Source organism: Danio rerio, chromosome 16, assembly GCF_049306965.1.
Source record: "Danio rerio strain Tuebingen ecotype United States chromosome 16, GRCz12tu, whole genome shotgun sequence".
Classification (NCBI taxonomy): domain Eukaryota; kingdom Metazoa; phylum Chordata; class Actinopteri; order Cypriniformes; family Danionidae; genus Danio; species Danio rerio.
The window spans coordinates 52,817,929-52,836,956 of record NC_133191.1 but is presented as its reverse complement, the minus strand read 5'-3'; the positions used below and the strand labels follow the sequence as shown (position 1 = coordinate 52,836,956).

At 36.7% G+C, this 19,028-nt stretch overlaps 1 protein-coding gene across 1 annotated transcript in view; it reads left to right on the top strand.

Moving 5' to 3' along the window:
• The window catches only part of eif3ha (eukaryotic translation initiation factor 3, subunit H, a), a 121,971-nt gene that overhangs the window by 46,669 nt on the left and 56,274 nt on the right, over positions 1–19,028 (top strand). The window contains 1 exon segment of the mRNA NM_001003763.2: positions 18,530–18,697. Within this exon segment, the coding sequence (NP_001003763.1) occupies positions 18,530–18,697 (168 nt within the window).

Here is a 19,028-nt window from a genome sequence, read left to right as displayed (position 1 = left end):
AATATCCATTACTATATTACCAGTTTATTTCATAATGATTCTTACATTTTTTTTTAATAGGCTTAAAAAACAAATAGCTTTACTCTAGGAAAATGTTGTAACACAAGAAATATGTAAAATATCACAATGCTTAAAAGCATTATCAGATAATTATTGTGGAGCCATACCTTTTATATAGTTATTATTAATTTTTATAAAATTTTTAATGATCAAACATGAAGTAACATTAGATAAAAGTACCTTTAAAAAATGTATTCATTTGTGTTAATGAATTAAACCTTAACTATTTAAATACTTATTATTGATTCAAAACACAAAATATGCACTATTTAGAGAGAAATATTGACAGATTCTTAAATTAGATAGTTATTTTAATAATAGATTTTCTCTAGGGAAATGTAAGGCAAGAAATATTGCTATCACAGTGCTCAATAGCATTATCAGATAATTATTGTGCAGCCATACCTTTTATATAGTTTTTATTAATTTTGTAACTCCTAAGTTTGCATAATTTAAAAAATGGCTAACCGAGCTCTCCTCAAGTCAAACGTTGGATTCATTATAGGCACCACATAATGGATCTCGGGTGAAAGGATCCACTCACCAATCGGCAATCATGCAGGCTCTGCAAATCACAAAACACAACCACATCAAACAGGTCCCACACAGGACATAACATGAATTAAAACTTAACTGTTTGAAGAATTATTATTATTGTTATTTTAATTCAAAACACAAAATTAGCACTATTGAGAGTGTGAAATGATGACAGAAGCTCTTTGGTTTGGCTGATCTTTAGTTATAGTTTTCTCCGAGGGAAATATTTCATCTATCATTATGTTTATTTCAGTATGATTTTTACATTAGATTTTGTTAATAGGCTAAAAAAAACTCTAGCGAAATGCTGTAGTGCAAGAAATGTTGCTGTCACAATGCTCAACAGCTTCATCAGATAACTATTGTGCAGCCATACCTTTTATAAAGTTTTGTAACACCTAAGTTTGCATAATTTAAAAATGACCAAGCATGAAGTAACAATAGACAATAGTACCTTGTATTAATTTAAGTAATTTGTTTATATAAATGAATTAAATTAATTATTTGAAGAATTATGATTATTATTATTAATTAATTCAAAACACAAAAATAGCACTATTAAGAGTGTAAAACAATGACAGAAGCTCTTTGGTTTGGCTGATGGCTAAAGTTTAGTTCTAGTTTTCTCCGGAGGGCCATATTTCATCAAGAAGGCTGCCATGAGGCATAAGATTGTGCGTTTTTTCCCCTCCCTGGAGGGTTCTCGCTTAATTGACTGCTTGAAATATAACGTTCATGTTGAACCACAAGCTTCATTGTTGTATTTGTCCAGAAAGATGTAGATGAGAGAAGAGAGACCCTTGTTCTGCCAAACAACAAAGTATAAGCGAATCCCTCTCCATCCCATTCTGTCATCTCGGCCCGTGCCACTTGTGTCCTTGTTATTCACATGTTGTGCCATTGTAAGTCGTATTGAATGTTCTTCTCTCAGCACTTCAAATCCTACAGATAATTAAAGGTTCGCAGAGTGTGCTTTCTGCACAACTAGTGTGAAATCTGAAATCACACGCCATTTGCAGATGTGCAGGGTGCAAGAACATACATTACCTTTGCTGCTTTCCCCGCCAGCCAGTGAGAGAAATGGGGATTGCGTGAAATGTTGAGGGAGTGTCGACGTGACACACTGCCACACGTGTTTTCTCACCGCCTTATTGACAGATGCATGTGTGACTGGAAGCAAACAACATATCGAGCTCCCACGTCTCGTCGAGGCAAGCTAGCTAATTTTCTCCTCGCGAGCAGCTGCATAATAGGATCTGAGGCTCGCTTTGTTCCGTGTTCCACCGGGCATCGCAGATTAGCTGCAATTAATCTTAGTTAAGAGAGCCTTGTGTGTGCCTGACACCCTTCTACGCCGGGAGGGATGCAGCGTTACCACTGCTGCAGAAACGCGGAGGGGAAAATAAACATCAGGCTGGTTTATACCAGTCAATATCACTCGCGCTCTAATGGGACGAGAGTCGACCAAAGCAACCCTTCATTTGACAAATACATCCCATCATTCAAGCTGTTGCATTTCGCCCCTCCCTTTTACTCCTCTTCCATTGCAGCGCACACCTTGTCAGTCCCGTGAGATTCTCTTCAGGCGCCGATTCGCTCCATTTCGTAGATTTCCCATGCATTCTCACTGGCTTCTCAATGAAGCATGTAGATTTAATACCCTTCCCACTGACTGTTGCATCCACAATGAGCTTGGCATAGCACATTTATTAGGATGGAGGCCATTTTTTTTTGAAGGTGCAAGTTAAATATGTGCAAAATGACTTTTCAAAGTCAGCTAATTGCTTTTAGGTCATTTGTTGCCTTCATGAAAGGAGCTTTGTTGCATACAAGATGATCGGATGTAAAAATGTTTAACAAAAAAAAAAAAAAAAACCTAAAGAAACCAAGCTGTACTAATTCTTTATCAGCTTTTTAAAATTGAGATGTGCTGCAGATGTTCATTATTCAGAAAATGAAACTGAAATCTTTTCTCACCTTAGGTTTCTAGTTACTTTCCCCTTTTATTTGGCACTACAATATGTAAAATTAAAGCAGTGTTTTGTTTATCTATATAGTAGGAGTATGCATGGTTACACATTTGTGATTTTAACTTTTTGTATTTTATTGTCTGTGTATTTTTATTTTAAGCTTTTAAATTGCATTATTGAAATATGATCTTTCCTCTAACAACTTTAGATGCTTAGTCTGGAAAAGTGACTATTATTGGCATATTTAATTGCCAGTACCTTCTTTTTTTTTTTCCACAATACTGGCACGTTTCCACTAAGTGGTACGGTATGAATTCGCACTCTTTTATGGCCATTTCCACTGTCAAAAGGTAAAAAAAAATCATATCGTACCACTTTTTGGGTACCCTTTTCAAAGAGTACACAGCTCGACAAGACAGTACCAAAAAGTTGAGCTAGATGTGCAGCTAAACGCTATTGGTTTACAAAGAACAATCACTAGGTTGTACACAAGTTAGGAGAATGAAAACAAAGGCACCGCCATTTTTAAATGCACAGCCGAGACATTAAACCGTAATAATATATACATTTAATAACAAACCATGGTCAAGCCGAGCTCAATCAAACATTGTCATCTTGGCTTTGTGGCTGTTCATCAAGAAGATAAAAATCTGTGTCGTTGTTGTTTGTTTCTCGTGATCGCTTCTCACACTTCTATATTTGAAATAAGGAACTTCTTGAGCTGATGATAATAATGTGCGCATGATTATTGAAGTGCTTTTGACATCCTTTCAGAAACAGCAACGCGAGAGCGAAGTTCGAAAAAACAAAGGAGCAAATGATTCTTTCAGCAACCTAAAACATGACCAAACTGCCATGTTTAACTATTATCGTCGCCTTTTGGACTATTATAAACTCAGGAATGATTGAATTACTTTTCACCAGCACATGTAACCTCTGTTAAAGATTATAGACACAGATGAGAGGTTTGCACTGATGTGGGCTATACGTTGCGTGTTGTATTTGAACCCAAATAAAAACTAAATGTCTGCTGTGTGTTGTTTTTCTGTAATTGGTAACATATTCAAGACTGTAAGGGCCTGTATGTGTTCATATATGTAGCATTTATTTATTTTATGTAATCGGTGACATTACAGTAGGCTATTTCGCACTGTCATTGATATGCAGTCATAATCAAATCATGTTCATAGAAAGGTTAGTAATGATTTTTGGCAGTGAAAACGCAAGCCTGATAAAGGTGACTAATATCATATCACTCGGTGGAAACAGGCCATAATTCATTAGTAGGTTGTTTGTCCTTTTGCATTCAATACAGCACAAATTCATCTTAGGAATGGCAGATACAAGTCCTGCACAGTGGCCAGAGGGATTTTGGTTGTGTTTCCTGACTCACTCCTCCAAAGCTCCCCAAATTGGCTTATTAATATTTAGCTCTGGTGACTGTGCAGGTCATGGGAGATCTTCAACTTCTCTTTCAAACCACTGTCAACAGTCTTGTTATGTGTATTGGTCAAGTGTGCCGCAAGCCTACGTTTGAGTGAAGGTTTCGGCCGTTAGATCGCCCCCTGGGGGCTGGCTGCAGTACAAGTCATAAAGCCCTCCTCCTCCGTGTTAATGAAGGAGACTTGAGCCCAAATAAAAAAAAATATTACACTTGCAATAAAATGTCCCGAAAGATAGTTCTGGTCGATTAAGGCACTGGTTATTGTGCTGAAATAGGTGCAGATCTTCATTTTTGTAAACAGTTTGTTTTTAGCAGTAATTTAATGCTGGGCGTGTCATCGTGATACACAGCTGTGATTGACAGTTTCTCAAAGCGCGGCGTCTGAGCTTCGGCAGGAGACTGAAGTAGACTGAAATGTTATTATTCGATTTCTGTGTTATTTTACCATGACAAAATGAGTTCAGCAGTAAACTATAGTTTCTGACATACATGATCCTGGTGGAACACTGTTTATTCGCTAAGTTCAGGGCTTTTTTTCGGGCTTTATTAGTTTGCTGATACACGCCTAGCCACCCAGATAGCAAAACACAGTTCCGGCTAGATTCTAGCCTGCCGGAGACTTCTCTCTTAGAGCTCAGACTGACTAATGTTACCTCTGCTGGACCTACTCCGGATGCCTGGACTCACTGCCCGATTCCAGTCCGAGTCAATCGAGCCAGATGCTGCGGCCGAGCGAGCCGGCGCTGCCGCATGCGAGCCGGAATCAGCCCGCGACGCCGCGAGTAAGTTATGCGCTGTGGCCTGGAGCTGGCGCGATTGAATATATAAAACCCTCATATTTGTTAACGTTATTACATCCATTTGTGTTGATATGACAGCAAACGCATGCTGAGAAGTTCGGGGGGCGTAGTTGATTTTACATAAAGCGTTTGATTGGAAGCTCGACTCTGCTCATTTTCGCGGCTCCTCCTCTGGCTCCATCAGACAATCCTTCTGCGCATGTCTGGCTCCAATTTCAGCAGTCTTTTGCGACAGTTTGTGCCCGTCAAGCAGGCGTTTTGCCCTCAAGGCGTTCAATGGGAAAAAGGGCTGTCGCGTCGTCCATATTTTTTACAGTCATTGGTATTGGTGCATTATCATTCTGATACACCGCACCACCTTCAGGATACAATGTTTAAACCATGGTCCTTTGCACATGGTTTGATTTAGTAGTCTTTGACAGGGAAGACTATCTACCACAAGTATTGGGCCTAAGGAATGCCATGATATTGCAGCCCCAACCATCTCTGATCCACCACCATGATTACTCTGGGCATGCAACAGTCTGGGCGGTATGCTTCTTTGGAGGCTTCTCCACACCATAACTCTTTCTGATGTGGGAAAGGCAGTGAAGGTGAACTCATCAGAGAACAAAACATGTTTCACATTGTCCACAGTCCAAGATTTCCATTACTGACACCATTGAAACCGATGTTTGGCATTGTGACCAAAGCTTATGAATAATTAAATTTGTATTTAATAATTTGTATAGCTTATTCTGCATATTTCATTAGTCATGTTGCTTGTCATGTTACATAATAAAGTATTGCAAAATGTCAATAGGAAACTCATGGCTCATATATTATCTTTTGAAGATGTGGCATTTCGATTTGTACTTCAAGTTGTGAACCCATTTGTACCTTTATTTAAGGGTTAAAGCTTCTGAGTTTGAAGTTTAAGTTGGCTTATTGATTAAGAGATCTAGTTTTTTTACAGCATGCTTTGCATTTGCTAAATTTAATATTAGTTATAGTTAGTTAAATCCTCTTTCTGTCATTTGCAGATTCTTTACTTCCTGTGGAAAGTTTAATTTGCATTCACAGTGGTGCGTTAAGCAGTTCTGAATTGCGCATAACTCTGGATGCAATCGTGCAAACCATTGATGCCAAACTCTCTCTTACAGCCTCGTTTTCATTTGCGTTTATTTAAATATGGCGTTTACCCCGACTAATGCCCACAGCGCTCTAGAGTGAGGTAATGCATTTGGCCTGCTGTCTTTATAGTATGTCTGGCTGTGGTTTGTGCTTAATGAACCAGGGTTGTGTTTGCAGTACTGCAGCTTTGTCTGGTATTGGCAGAGCCCGCCTATTGGAAGCAGTGACGCAGTAGATTGTCACAACGGGAGGGATCTTGTTATTCCAGATAGAAGAATGGTGGGTGTCGGAGGGCCCGGTGTTGACCTTTGTTGGTTGAACGTGCACAGCGGTGGCTTCGAATCATCTGGCCTAATGTTTTTTGGGATAAAGCTGGCGTTTCGGATTGGCCGTTTTGCAGTAGCATCACGCAGGCTGTACAGCCGTATCAAATTAGAGAATTGCAGCTTTGGATGGCTGAGACGCATGCATAATGCAGACCTCTATCCATTTGATTGTCACTGCTGCGGCCTGAAGGAGCCGTGGCATTGTCTTTCGGTATGGTCTTGGCTTATTCTCAAGGTTCATTGGGGGGAAAATCAAGTTGGAATCTAGGATTATTATCCTTGCAGGCTTTGTTTTTTGCTTGTCAGACTGAATATTGTTGTGATGTCATTCAATTTAAGTTTATTTGTATGGTACTTTTCACCATAATTATTGTTTCAAAGCAGTTGTACTGTTGCATTACAATTTAAATCAGATATGCGATTAGTTTACATAACTTTAGTTGCCAATTTAACTAATTAACTAGTAACTAATAAGTTATTATGTAAGCATAGTTAACCTGCAGTTGATGTATGTAGATGATGTCATTCGGTGTTTTATAATTGTTGATGGGGTTATGATGGTGGTTCTTCGAATCAAACTTTGTATCATTTCAGAGCTGCTGATAAAGCCATTTGTTGTGTTAATATGTTTTGTGCACTGTAATGAATGGGTAAGGTTTTAGGTTATTAAACTAATGTCCAACTTTCTTGCAGTTTTTTTTGCATCCGTCATTATGAGATCTCTGGTTTGATGCACTTAAAAAGTTAAAAAGGCAGTGGCATACATTTATCCCACTTCAGTATATCATCCATTAGTCATGTTTTTGAATGTGATATAACTTCTATTCCCATCTTATTAATTTTTAAAGAGATTTTAAAAATCTGAAGCTGTGGTTCTTGGTGATTTCATAAAATAAAAATCATTGACTGCTAACACTTTGACAAAACTGGATGTGCAGGTTCCATACTCAGATCCGATATCAGCTTCAATATCACAATTTTTTGCCAGATCAGGTATCAACCAAGTGGGACTGGTTAAAATCTGAAGTTGCTCATGTACCATTCTGTGATGTTAAGCCCTCAAAGTGTTTATGTGAAAAAATAGGCCTTTTTTTATTAATCGGTAATGCATTTTATAACACTGGTTTCGTACGGGTGCTGGAAATCCTGGAAAATGCCCCACTCCCACGCCATGTTGTGGTCGGCCTCAAAATGGTAGAGATTTGGATCCTAATTTAACGTCAGGAAATAAAAAAAAAGAGACTTTCTTTAAATCACCCCAGTATGACAGCGGACACACTGTACCTACACACGGTTCAGTCCAAACAGCTTACAAAAGATGATTTTCATCATAGGTTATCTGAGGTATAGAAATTTTATTATGTGAATATGTATCTGCCAGTACTCATCATTTTTTGACATTATATCAGTGCGTCTCTAGAATAAAAGCCTGTTCAACAGAATGATCATTATTTAGATTATTCTAACTTTCCACGGCCTCTGTAAATAGTCCTGAACGTGTTCATGTCAGTCTGGAGTGCGAGCTTCCTGTTGCATAATTGTATGTAACACCTCGGTGTATTACAAGGAGCCACAGGTTTTCTTTTTTTTTGGTAAATGTGTCAAAGTGCCGATTGATTTGCATTTTATGAACTTGATCAGCATTATAAAACCCAAACATGTTATTGCAATCGGAGTGCCTGCAATCAATCTTTCATGCAACGCGTTGAAGCAATCAAATGTTTACAGTCTCCTATCTGACATGATCGGGAACATCTTGCCTTGCTGCGGCTCCTCAGCTGGTTCTTGCACTACGGTGAATTGGTCGTAAATCAGATGCGTGTCGCGAGTGTTTGCAAGCGTGCGAGAACACATTACAGATGGACCTGCGGTGCAAAAACATGCCCTTGATGTTTGATTTGGTATGCCGCTTCTGTTTGGTAGTGCCAGGTTGTTAATGGACGTGTGGAAAAGAGAGTGGAATGAAATTGCGCTGGCATTATACTTCATGTCTTCTAGCCTACGGGCCGAGTCTATCAGCTCTGGCCAATAATAAGCAATCCATTTGCAACTCCGAGCCTTGATGAATTACAATGTGTGCCCGAGCGGTACATGACCCGAGAAGTGGTGGATGTGAAAGCGTGCAATTCCAGACGCCAGTTATTGCTCTCATGTTTGACGGGCCTGTTTGCCAAACTGAATTCATGGTTGCCCTGACACTAAGAAATCAGGCCCTTGGAAAAGGAAATAAATTATTCCCCCCCCTGCCTGACATGAGTTCTTATTACCTGTGTCACTCTACATAGAAGGGCCGCGTTGGCCTAATGGCGGATTTCGTCAGGGGAAGAATTTTCTGGCACAGTCGCTGACAAATCAAATGTCAGCACTCGTCCAGGTAATGACGTCTTTTCCTCCCACTCGGCTTGTGTTTCAGACTGGAGGCTTGACAGCAGAGCCCACTGTATCACCAAATTAATGTTCCTTCCTGTGGTGGCGTAACCGAGGCTAAGTAATTTGGGTCGGGTGAAGTTTGACCCTCAAGTGCTGCTTACGCTTTGAATTATACCACCGCACTGAGAACCTTTAGCTGCTGCAACAATAGGACACAACGCTCTGCAATCCCAGCTTTTCAACACCTAAATGAGACTTGAGCTTCCTCTGATGATCAAGGGAGCGAGTTTTCACCTTAAAATACCACTGTTCAAAATGCTAAAGGGAGCACGCTTACTCTGAAGTGTTTTTTTGCTTTGTTTTGTTTTTTAACTACAAACTGATATTTAATACTCATGGCCTGGGAGATTAATCAAAGTGAAACCAAAACTGATAGACGGCATATTTCTTCACCAGCTGCCATCCACATTTTTGCTTCAGCAAATAAAACGAGCGAGCGAGAAAGTTTTACCATTAATAATTAAAATAATGTTCGCTCTGATTTGTTGTCGTTATTGTTAGTTATTTTTTTATTGTCATTTTTTAGAATTTTACAAATTTTTTGTATTATTTAAAGGTGCTGTATTTAAGTTTTTGACTCTTAAGCATACAAAATAGCATAATATGTTTGCGGATATAGAAGAAACTTGCCAAGTAAAAATTTTTTTTTTTATCTGAAAAACAGTACCAAAGTCAGATATTCTGATTTGAAAATGTGCAAATCGTGCGTGAACGTCTGTCTTTGTTTTGGTAATTTAACCCATCCGATGCCAGTTTAGCCAATTATATTTCAGCACCGTGGGCTGCCTTGGTGAAAAACTATGTATTTCTTTCAGTCAGAAAGGCTCAAAGCATTCAGACGGGCACTTTTTTTGTCAGACGGCTCACCGGTTTGATTATCATTCATTCATTCACTGTCATTAGTTTTAAAAAGCATCCACTCCATTTTATTTGTATATATTTAACTGAAACGCATAAACTCTACAGGTGCCTGATAGTTGGCTGTGGAGCTAACGTTAATCATATTATTCCCTCTAGTGAATGCATAAAAATCGTCATAATTTATTCGAGTACATGCCTCAATGTCTTACACCACCCTAATAGGTGCTGGCGCGCCCCATTGTTTAAAAAAACCCTGACCTGGACCATAGCAGACTTCGAAATAAGACACATATTCAGAGCTTCACATGAGTTGGTTATTAATTAGCATATAATATAATTATTACGAACGCAAGCATTATGTGAAGCAGTTTGGCTGTTTGCACCAGTTGAAACATGACAAATTTAAATACAGCCATTTAGAAGCACGGAATAGTTCACTCCAACGAAATAAGGGTCATAATCTAATTAATACATATTAAACCTTGAACAGTATTAGATGCACATGTTAAATCACTGATACGTGTTTTCTTGCACTGAGTCACATTTCCAAAGTTCCATTTTAAGCGGCATTCAAACTCGCATTATTAGCATTTAACACTGAAAAAAGCACATGAGGTGTACCTGAGGTGATCAATTTTCAGTTTTCTGTACAGCTGCAAGAATTAGAAGGTTTCCTTCTATCGCATGCTGTTATTTAGAACGTGACTTAAATCAGCCTTTAGGCTCGCTCCTGTTGGTGTCGTCAATCTGACAACCTGAGCATGCGTTTTGAACTAGGCGTACATTACCTAGTTTACCCACTGGGTGTCAGTCATACTGCACCTTTAAAATTATATTAAATTGCAAAACATGGAAATAATTTTTCTGCTTTCCACATGACCATTTAAAATATACATTTGCTTACAAGATGTGCCGTTTACTTTCTACTTTTGACATGGAAATTATTATTATTTTTTTTTTTTGGAAAAAATAAATATTTCTATTTTTCAGAGCGTTTTACACTTAAAACTGAAATGTAATTTTTTCATATACAAATGACATTAAGTATGAGCAACTAAATAATTAAAAATAAAATTGTTTAATAACCAAAGTGTTCAATTAATTGAGGTTTTGATTTTATGTCATCCCGTCTTGCATCCCACATTATTTGGTGGGTTTTTGTCCTGAAAAACCAATCCTGCAGGTGTAAAAGCCGTTGTGCTCATTGTTGCGAGACAAAGTCGATGTTTCACTCTTTACCTTTCCTTTGGTGACCATTGTAAAAGTTGCGTATACGTCTTCTCATCCTCGCCTCATTTAGCAGGGGTATTTTTTAGTGGGTTTCACATCAAAAAGTGTCATTGTGAAGCTTCCATGGGAATGCAAATTGCATCTCGGTCTGAATGTGTTGCCTCATACCCATCAGCCTTTACAGCACTGTAGGGATTGTTTACTATGGCAGAGCTGTCTTTCCACTAGAAGCGGGGCCGCGAGACTGTTTATTTTTGGGCTTGAAGATTTGAATCGCTTGTTTGGCTTCAATTTAGTTCTTTAAAACGTCGTCCCCCCTCGTGCATTCGCTTGAAGGAAGCCAACCAAGAGTTTCGGAACAAATTACATCTCCGTGTCTCATTCATATTCAACGTCGCCTGTCAGGACCTCGCGGTGATGAATTTAGTTGTAAGGCCTGGTGGGCACGCTCGAATTTGCCAAAGCAAATGCTTGAACACTGAATTCATTCCACGCACGCAGCTCGGGGACCGATCTCTGGATGCGTCGTCTGCCAGTCACCTGTCTTCAGAGGAGCCGGCTGGGATGGGCGTGGAATAGCAAAAAGAAGAGTTTTGCCAGCGCCACGTTCCGCACGATTGGTGGAAGTGCTCTTCTCCGAGGAATATCATCTTCTGCTGAGAGCCCAAAGTGCTGCTTGGAGGATGTAACGGAAATGAAGAATAGATCTTTCACTTTATTATGCTTTTATCAAGCTGTCTGGGAAACGCAAGAGAGCCACTGTGCTTTTAAAGCAAGCCAATGTTTCGCTTTATGTTTGGGTTTTGTACATTTTAAAGCCATATGCTTTTCCATGTGGATGAGATTGAATCGTGTACACTCGTTTCTGTCTCATTTGGAGAATATTGGGAGTTTTATTTTATTTTATTTTTTCCTAAGCCGACATGGCTATGCAATATTTTGTTTTTTTTTTTCGTTTTGTGTCTATCGTTCTGTTTATCTTTCATTTGTTTGTTTCTTTTTTTGTACGTTCTATCATTTGATCTATTGTTCTGTCTTTTTTTTCTATTGTTCTGTCTGTTGCTTGTTTGTTCTATCATTTGATCTATCGTTAGTTCTCATTCTGTCTATGGGTTCTTTGTTCTATTGTTTTGTCTATCATTTGTTCGTTCTATTGTTCTATCACTTGTTTGTTATCATTTGATCTAATGTTCATTCTCATTCTGTCTATCGTTTGTTCATTTTATAGTTCTGGCTCTCGTTTGTTCGTTCTATCTTTCTGTCTATCATTTGTTCTGTATTGTTTGTTCGTTCGTTCTCGTTCTGTCTATTGTTTGTTCGTTCGTTCTCGTTCTGTCTATTGTTTGTTCGTTCGTTCTCGTTCTGTCTATTGTTTGTTCGTTCGTTCTCGTTCTGTCTATCGTTTGTTCGTTCGTTCTCGTTCTGTCTATCGTTTGTTTGTTCTCGTTCTGTCTATCGTTTGTTTGTTCTCGTTCTGTCTATCGTTTGTTTGTTCTCGTTCTGTCTATTGTTTGTTTGTTCTCGTTCTGTCTATCGTTTGTTTGTTCTCGTTCTGTCTATCGTTTGTTTGTTCTCGTTCTGTCTATCGTTTGTTTGTTCTCGTTCTGTCTATCGTTTGTTTGTTCTCGTTCTGTCTATCGTTTGTTCGTTCTCGTTTTGTCTATCGTTTGTTAATTCGTTCTTGTTCTGTCTACTGTATGTTCGCTCTCATTTGTTCGTTCTCGTTCGTTCTCGATCCGTTTGTTCTTTCTATCGTACTGTGTATCGTTTGTTAGTTATATCATTTTATTTATTGTTTTTTCTTGTTCTCTAGTTTGTTCTATCATTCTGTCGGTCTGTCGTTTGTTCATTTGGTCCACCGTCCATCTGTGCTTCAGTTTTTTCCATTCTTACTATTATTTTATCTTATTTTTTCTATAGTTTGCTATAGTTGCAATGGTTAAGTTTAGTATTTATTATTATTATTATTATTATTATTATTATTATTTATCTTTTAATATTGGAGCTGTAATCATTTGTAATCTTCTATTTTATATTTTTCCATTTTTAAATTAAACATTCAAATAAAGATCACTCAAGACATGTGTATATATATTAATGTAAAAATAAATGGCGTTTTTCCCCCTTTTTTTTTTTTACCTGTGATCTATAAACAAATATTGTTTATTATATATAAATATTAATTGCTTGAATTTTACATAAATTATAGTATGACTTGATGTAAATCACTTCTCAGGATATGAGATAAATCGTATCGTGATATAAGATTTTCATAATATCGGCCAACCCTACTACACCAACACTAATTTATGACTTGAGTTTATTCTTCACAAACACGTGCTTCCTCTGATTGAGACCTAATCCTCTTGATATTTGATGAGATTTTGTTTGTTCAGTGAAATATTGTTTCTGTGGAGGAGATGTTTGATTTACAGCATCTTGTAGTAATGTTGGGTTTCATGATGCTGGTCAAGAGGGCCTCAGATACACCTGTTGAGTGTTTGCCAGTCCACACGCACACACACACACACACACACACACACGCATACACACACACACACACACACACACACACGCATACACACACACACACACACAGTCATTTAGTCAGTCTTGGGTAATTATTGTGTGTCTGTGGATTATCTTGTTTTGTGTTTCCGAAGGGCGGCTTGTCTTTGAAATTGAGACTGTAATAATGCTGGGAAGGTGCAGAGCATACTCCAAGTTAAAAGAATGTTTTTTATTATGTTTGTGATTGTACATTTGCTTTCTAGAATATGCATGGGTCATAGGCTTATAGTCCCGTTTTGGTGCTAGGATCATCTTGTTGTCAGTGGACAATCATGTTACTCAGGGAATTAATTTATCATGAATCTATTTTATATATGTATATATATATATATATATATATATATATATATATATATATATATATATATATATATATATATATATATATATATATATTAATATATATATATATATATATATATATATATATATATATATATATATATATATATATATATATATATTAATATATATATACATATATATATTAATATAAAAGCAATTTCTTTTTTGACTGTAAATGTGTTCTCTTTCTATACATGAATATTTTAATTAATATAAATGTTAAATAATATATATATATATATGTTAAATAACATAAATATGTTAAATAAAACTTTTTTTTTTTTTTTTTTTTTTTTTTAAATGCACCAAAACTTGTTTATATTCATTGGAAAGTGAATAAAAATATTCAGGCTAGCTGCAAATAACAAATCTCCATTGTAACTTGAGCTTAATTTTGTCTGCTTTGATGCAGCTGAGTTACAGCTAAATTGAGCCAGGATAGCCTTACAATCCCAGCTTAATCACTTCTCTTTTGTTTTGAAATATAATTTATTTTGAATTTAGTAATTGTTTAAATTTCTTTATTATATTTTCATTTTTGAATTATTTGATTGACTGCGTGGGCTCTTGTTTGTGTTGCAGGCTCTCTAGAGGCCTGACAGTTTGTAACAGATTAGCAATTAAATACCTTTTTAAAAGAAAAAAAATATAAAGCTAGACTAGAAAAAAACCCCATAAAAATGTAAGAGATGCGTATAGATGCAAAATTCTTGTAAATAATTTGCAATCAGAATCAGACAGTTGACTTTTTTTCTAAATGTTGCACAATGCCTGAATTGCCTTTTTTAAAGGGGTGGTCCACAGTGCATTTTTAAGGCTTGGTTGTGTTTGTAAGATGCAAAGTGTGTGTGTGCTCATGCATATCTAACGGGCAGTTTTTGGTCTTATAAATCTATTATTTGTTCTCAGGTGTGTTATTTTTGCCATCTTTTATAATTGTCTTTAATTATGTTAGTGTTCTATGAGGTTTGTCTTTAACAAATTGCTTAATGTTATTTTTATTTCTTGTTTTCGTCTTGTATTTTATACTTGTATAATGTCCGTTGTTGTTTATTAAATCTAATAATAGAAGACAAGTCTGTGTATAATAACCCATTTCCCTTCACATTTGTTTACATTTTCATAAATCAAATAAAGATTTATAATATTAATATGATATTAATTATAAGGCTGTGCTTTATATAATTAAATCATTTTATTTTTAATGTAAAGTGAAACCGATGAATCCATGGTGAGTTAAGTGACTTTATAAAGTACACGGCCAATCCATTTCAGAAGTACCCGACTTATGTCCTCAGTAGTTAGTCCTTCCAAGTCTGAACTTGGCAAGTCTGAACTTTCAAGGACGCAAGTCCTAACTTTGTGTACTTGGCATTGAGAAACAGCCATAGATTATATACAGCTACTCCGCTAACATGAAAACAACTGTCATATTTCCTAGTTCCTCCGAAAGCCTGATTGGTCTGCCAACATAGTGTGCTGTAATTCGCGGATCGGCTCCACATCACGTGTATCTCACCCTACAAGTGTGCCCTTTTGCACTGTGTAAACAGTAGCTTTTAATCGTATCAGTTTGTCCCTGAATCAGACAGAAAACGAAGACGACACAGCTGAACCTAAACCTAATTCTATCATATAAAAAAAAAAAAAACAAGTACAATTTGTAAGGTCAAAGAAAAAACTAAATATAGGTTGAGACTATATAGGGTTTTCATGCGTGTAGGTTTAATATAGCTTAACAATATACTGTCACTGTGGCTGGGTGGATCGTCCAAGTTTTTATTTTAAGGAATGACAAGGTTTAGAAAATATACAAAATGGCTTATTTGTACAATAAATAGGATTGGATATTCAAGAAAATAAAAGCCCTTAATCTTATTTGATTATTTTGTATTTTTTTTTAAACCTAATAAATATAGTAAATAAAATATGACCAACAATTTCTACTTTGTCTGAAAATCAAGTTAAAAGTGCATAATCAAATCACGTGTATTAGATTTTTTTCAGTTTAACACTTTGAATTTCAGATACAGTTAAAGAAAAAAATGAAGCCCTCCAGTGAAGTTTTAGGTCTTTACAAAAAAATAAAAATTAAATCCCAAATGCGGTTTTATGGAGAGATTTTTTTCTTTGACACATTTTTAAACATAATAGTTTATTTAATTTCCAATAATTTTTTTGTTTTGTTTTTGCCATTATAATGGTACATAGTATTTTACTAGCTATTTTGTAAAATACTAATATTCAGCTTAATAGGCAAGTCATTGGACAAAAGTGTTTTAAATCCAAATAAAAATAATCTCAAAATAAAATAAATAAGTAAATAAAAAACACCCCAAAAAAGGTAAAAAAGCAGCAGAAAAACACTATAGATACCTGAAGCCTGCTCTAAAATAAAATCTGACAAGTGTCTTATATTTATTCAAAGTAAGCATGTGTAAGTAATATGAAACGTTCCCATATCTTTTAAGTTTGTTCGAGATTTAGAGGGCACAGAAAGCAGCTGGGCAACATACAGAGACACAGCAGCGCTGCTGAAGATTTTGGGTGTTTACAGCAGTTTGACTGATAAATATGAATTTGTAGCTAAACTGTTAGCAGTGCCAAACAGCATTTTCTGTTGTTTACTTCTTGGTTGCGTCCTTGCTGCAACATACCGTTAACACTAGAAACTGTGCACGTAATAGATCAATTTTATCAAATTAAAAATGCGTGCAGGTCGTGGCTCACAACCCATACTTCTATTACTGTTGGAGATGCTCCTTTTTTGAGGAGGTATTAGCTGAATCCAGCACTGAACTGGGAGGGATTCTGGAAGCTCTCCTTTGTCAAATGCTAGCTATATATATATTTTTATAATTCTCTGGAACATGATTAAAATTAAACTGTAAGCACTTCTCTCTTTGTGTCGCGTCCTTTGAAAGCCCAAATACAGAAACAGAAGATGCTTTGGAAATAGCAGCGTTTAGACGGCATTTTAGATTTTTCTGCTTTAACATTACAGCAGGGTGTGCACGAAACCTGAAGCGTTTGTGCTCTCACTAGCCTGGATGTATTTTTTGTTGTCCCCAAACTTTGTTCGCTGCATTGAACTTTGAGCGTCTTACATTCCGAGATGTTGTTTGTTCACACAGCTACATTACACATCTACTAAAGTTTAAAATATGATATGATAGTGGACCACCCCTTTAAATAAAAAAAAAAAATTCTATATCAAGCTAGTATAGAAACAGATTATAAAAGTTAGATATTAGTACCAGAATTGAACAATTTGCTTGTAAATAAGCTGCAATCGCAATCATCCATGAATAATCCAGCCCAGAGCATTACTAATACCAATTCCTTCCTTTCGCTTTCATCCGGTGTGACTGAAATCCCAAACAGCGACAGCATGTCAGGATCCGGATCCTCAACCCCACAGTTCTCTCTCCTACTCCTGCAACTGCCTGGAAAAAGCCGGCACAGGCAATTAGACTTTCCCCGGTGCATGGATTTGAATCGGCTTCATCCAGAAAGAAAGCCAGTCTCTTTTAGCATGTCTCCTGGAGCTTGCAGCGCACGTTTGCTCACCTCCCAGTAGGGTTTATTTATAAGCAGCTACATCTGAGTGGAGGTGTGGAGTCTGTCTCTGGTTTGTTCAGAGCGATTCATCTGTTCTCTCTCTCTCTCTCTCTCTCCTGCAGACGTGAAAGTGAGCTGTCCCTGTGTAAATCCTTGTTAAAGTTCACTGCTGTCCCCTCTTCACCCGGCTTTCTGAAGCGCTGACATCTCTCCCCATAATCTGCTGGCCTTCTTCTCTCTTTTCCTCCTGTCTGCCTGTGCCAGATCGTGCCAGCAGACTTGCACTGACTGGAGGATTGTTTTCTAGACTATGCACAGACATTTTAGTATGGAGATGAATTGGACTTGGGATGCTTACTTGAGGTGTGCTGGGGTTTATTAGCAATCTGTGCATTAGTGTAGTTTCTTTGAGTAGACGTGGTCGTACAGATGACTGTTGGATGATGACTTTTTTTTTTTTTTTAATGGATGAGTTCTTGTAAGCATTGGGTATGAGCTCATGTTTCTACTTAATCTTATGAATCTATTGATTTATTATTTATTATTTATTTACATTTTTATTTTTCATTTTTTTAGAATTTTTGTTTTTAGTTTTTTTTTTTTAGGCTTATTTAATTTTAGATTGTTCTTATTTTTGTTTTTATTTATTTATCTTTAGATTTTTTTAAGTATTTTTAGATTTTTTTAAATGCATCTTTAGGTTTAATTTTTTCCAGTTTAATTTTAGATGTTTATACATTTTTCAGGTTTTTGTTTATTAATAGGTTATTTATTTTTTTTAGATTTTTTTACATTTATTTTCAGATTATTTAATGCATATATTTTAAGTATTTTTTAATGTATTATTAGTTTGTTTTATTTAGTTATGGATATATATTTTAAATGATTTATACAGTGCATCTCATCTAATATCCAGCTTACAGTAAAACTAGCATCAATATCAACTTTTTTTAATAATATTTTGCCAATACCAACATATTGAGTTACAAATGGGCAAGTGAGAAACGACACCAAACATTGTCTTATCCACCAAACCACTAGGGGTAGTCTCAGCATTAGCATTGTGCTGTTGGTCAAATAAATGAGATTTGTTATTGGGAATCCACCAAGCCATTGTTCATCAAGCACCTCTTTTTCACAATCTCCCATGGTGCACTGGCACGAAGCCTTTAGCCTTGTGACTAATGAACGGCCCTGGAAATGTCAAACTTTCTTTACCCAGCACAATCACTCCTCATAAAGCAGATATTAACTCATTTTCTCTTTCTTCATCTCTTCCAGTTCAATACCAGATGGAGATGATGAGGAGTCTCCGGCATGTGAACATCGACCATCTCCACGTCGGCTGGTATCAGTCCACGTATTATGGCTCTTTCGTCAGCCGAGCCCTGCTGGACTCGCAGTTCAGCTACCAGCACGCCATTGAGGAGTCCGTGGTGCTTATTTATGGTGAGTTCCATTAGTTATTGTTTGCATAAACTGGAAGCTATGACCGCTTTTTTATTTCATTTTGTGACTAGAGGAACTAAATATTAAATAATAAAATAGTGGGCGTGGCTTGTTTTTTCTGCCGCAAGCTGATTGGATTTCAAAGTAGCAATTTCATTCAGAAAGATCAGGAGAGTTATTACAACCTAACAGACACCTGACCATTTCTGATGTCAAAACTGATAGCTGGAGGGGGCGTGGTTATTCTGACCACGCCAAATATCTCAGACTAACTTAATGTGATGTTTTTTTTCTTAATGACATGCACAGTTGAATTGTTCACCACAAAACA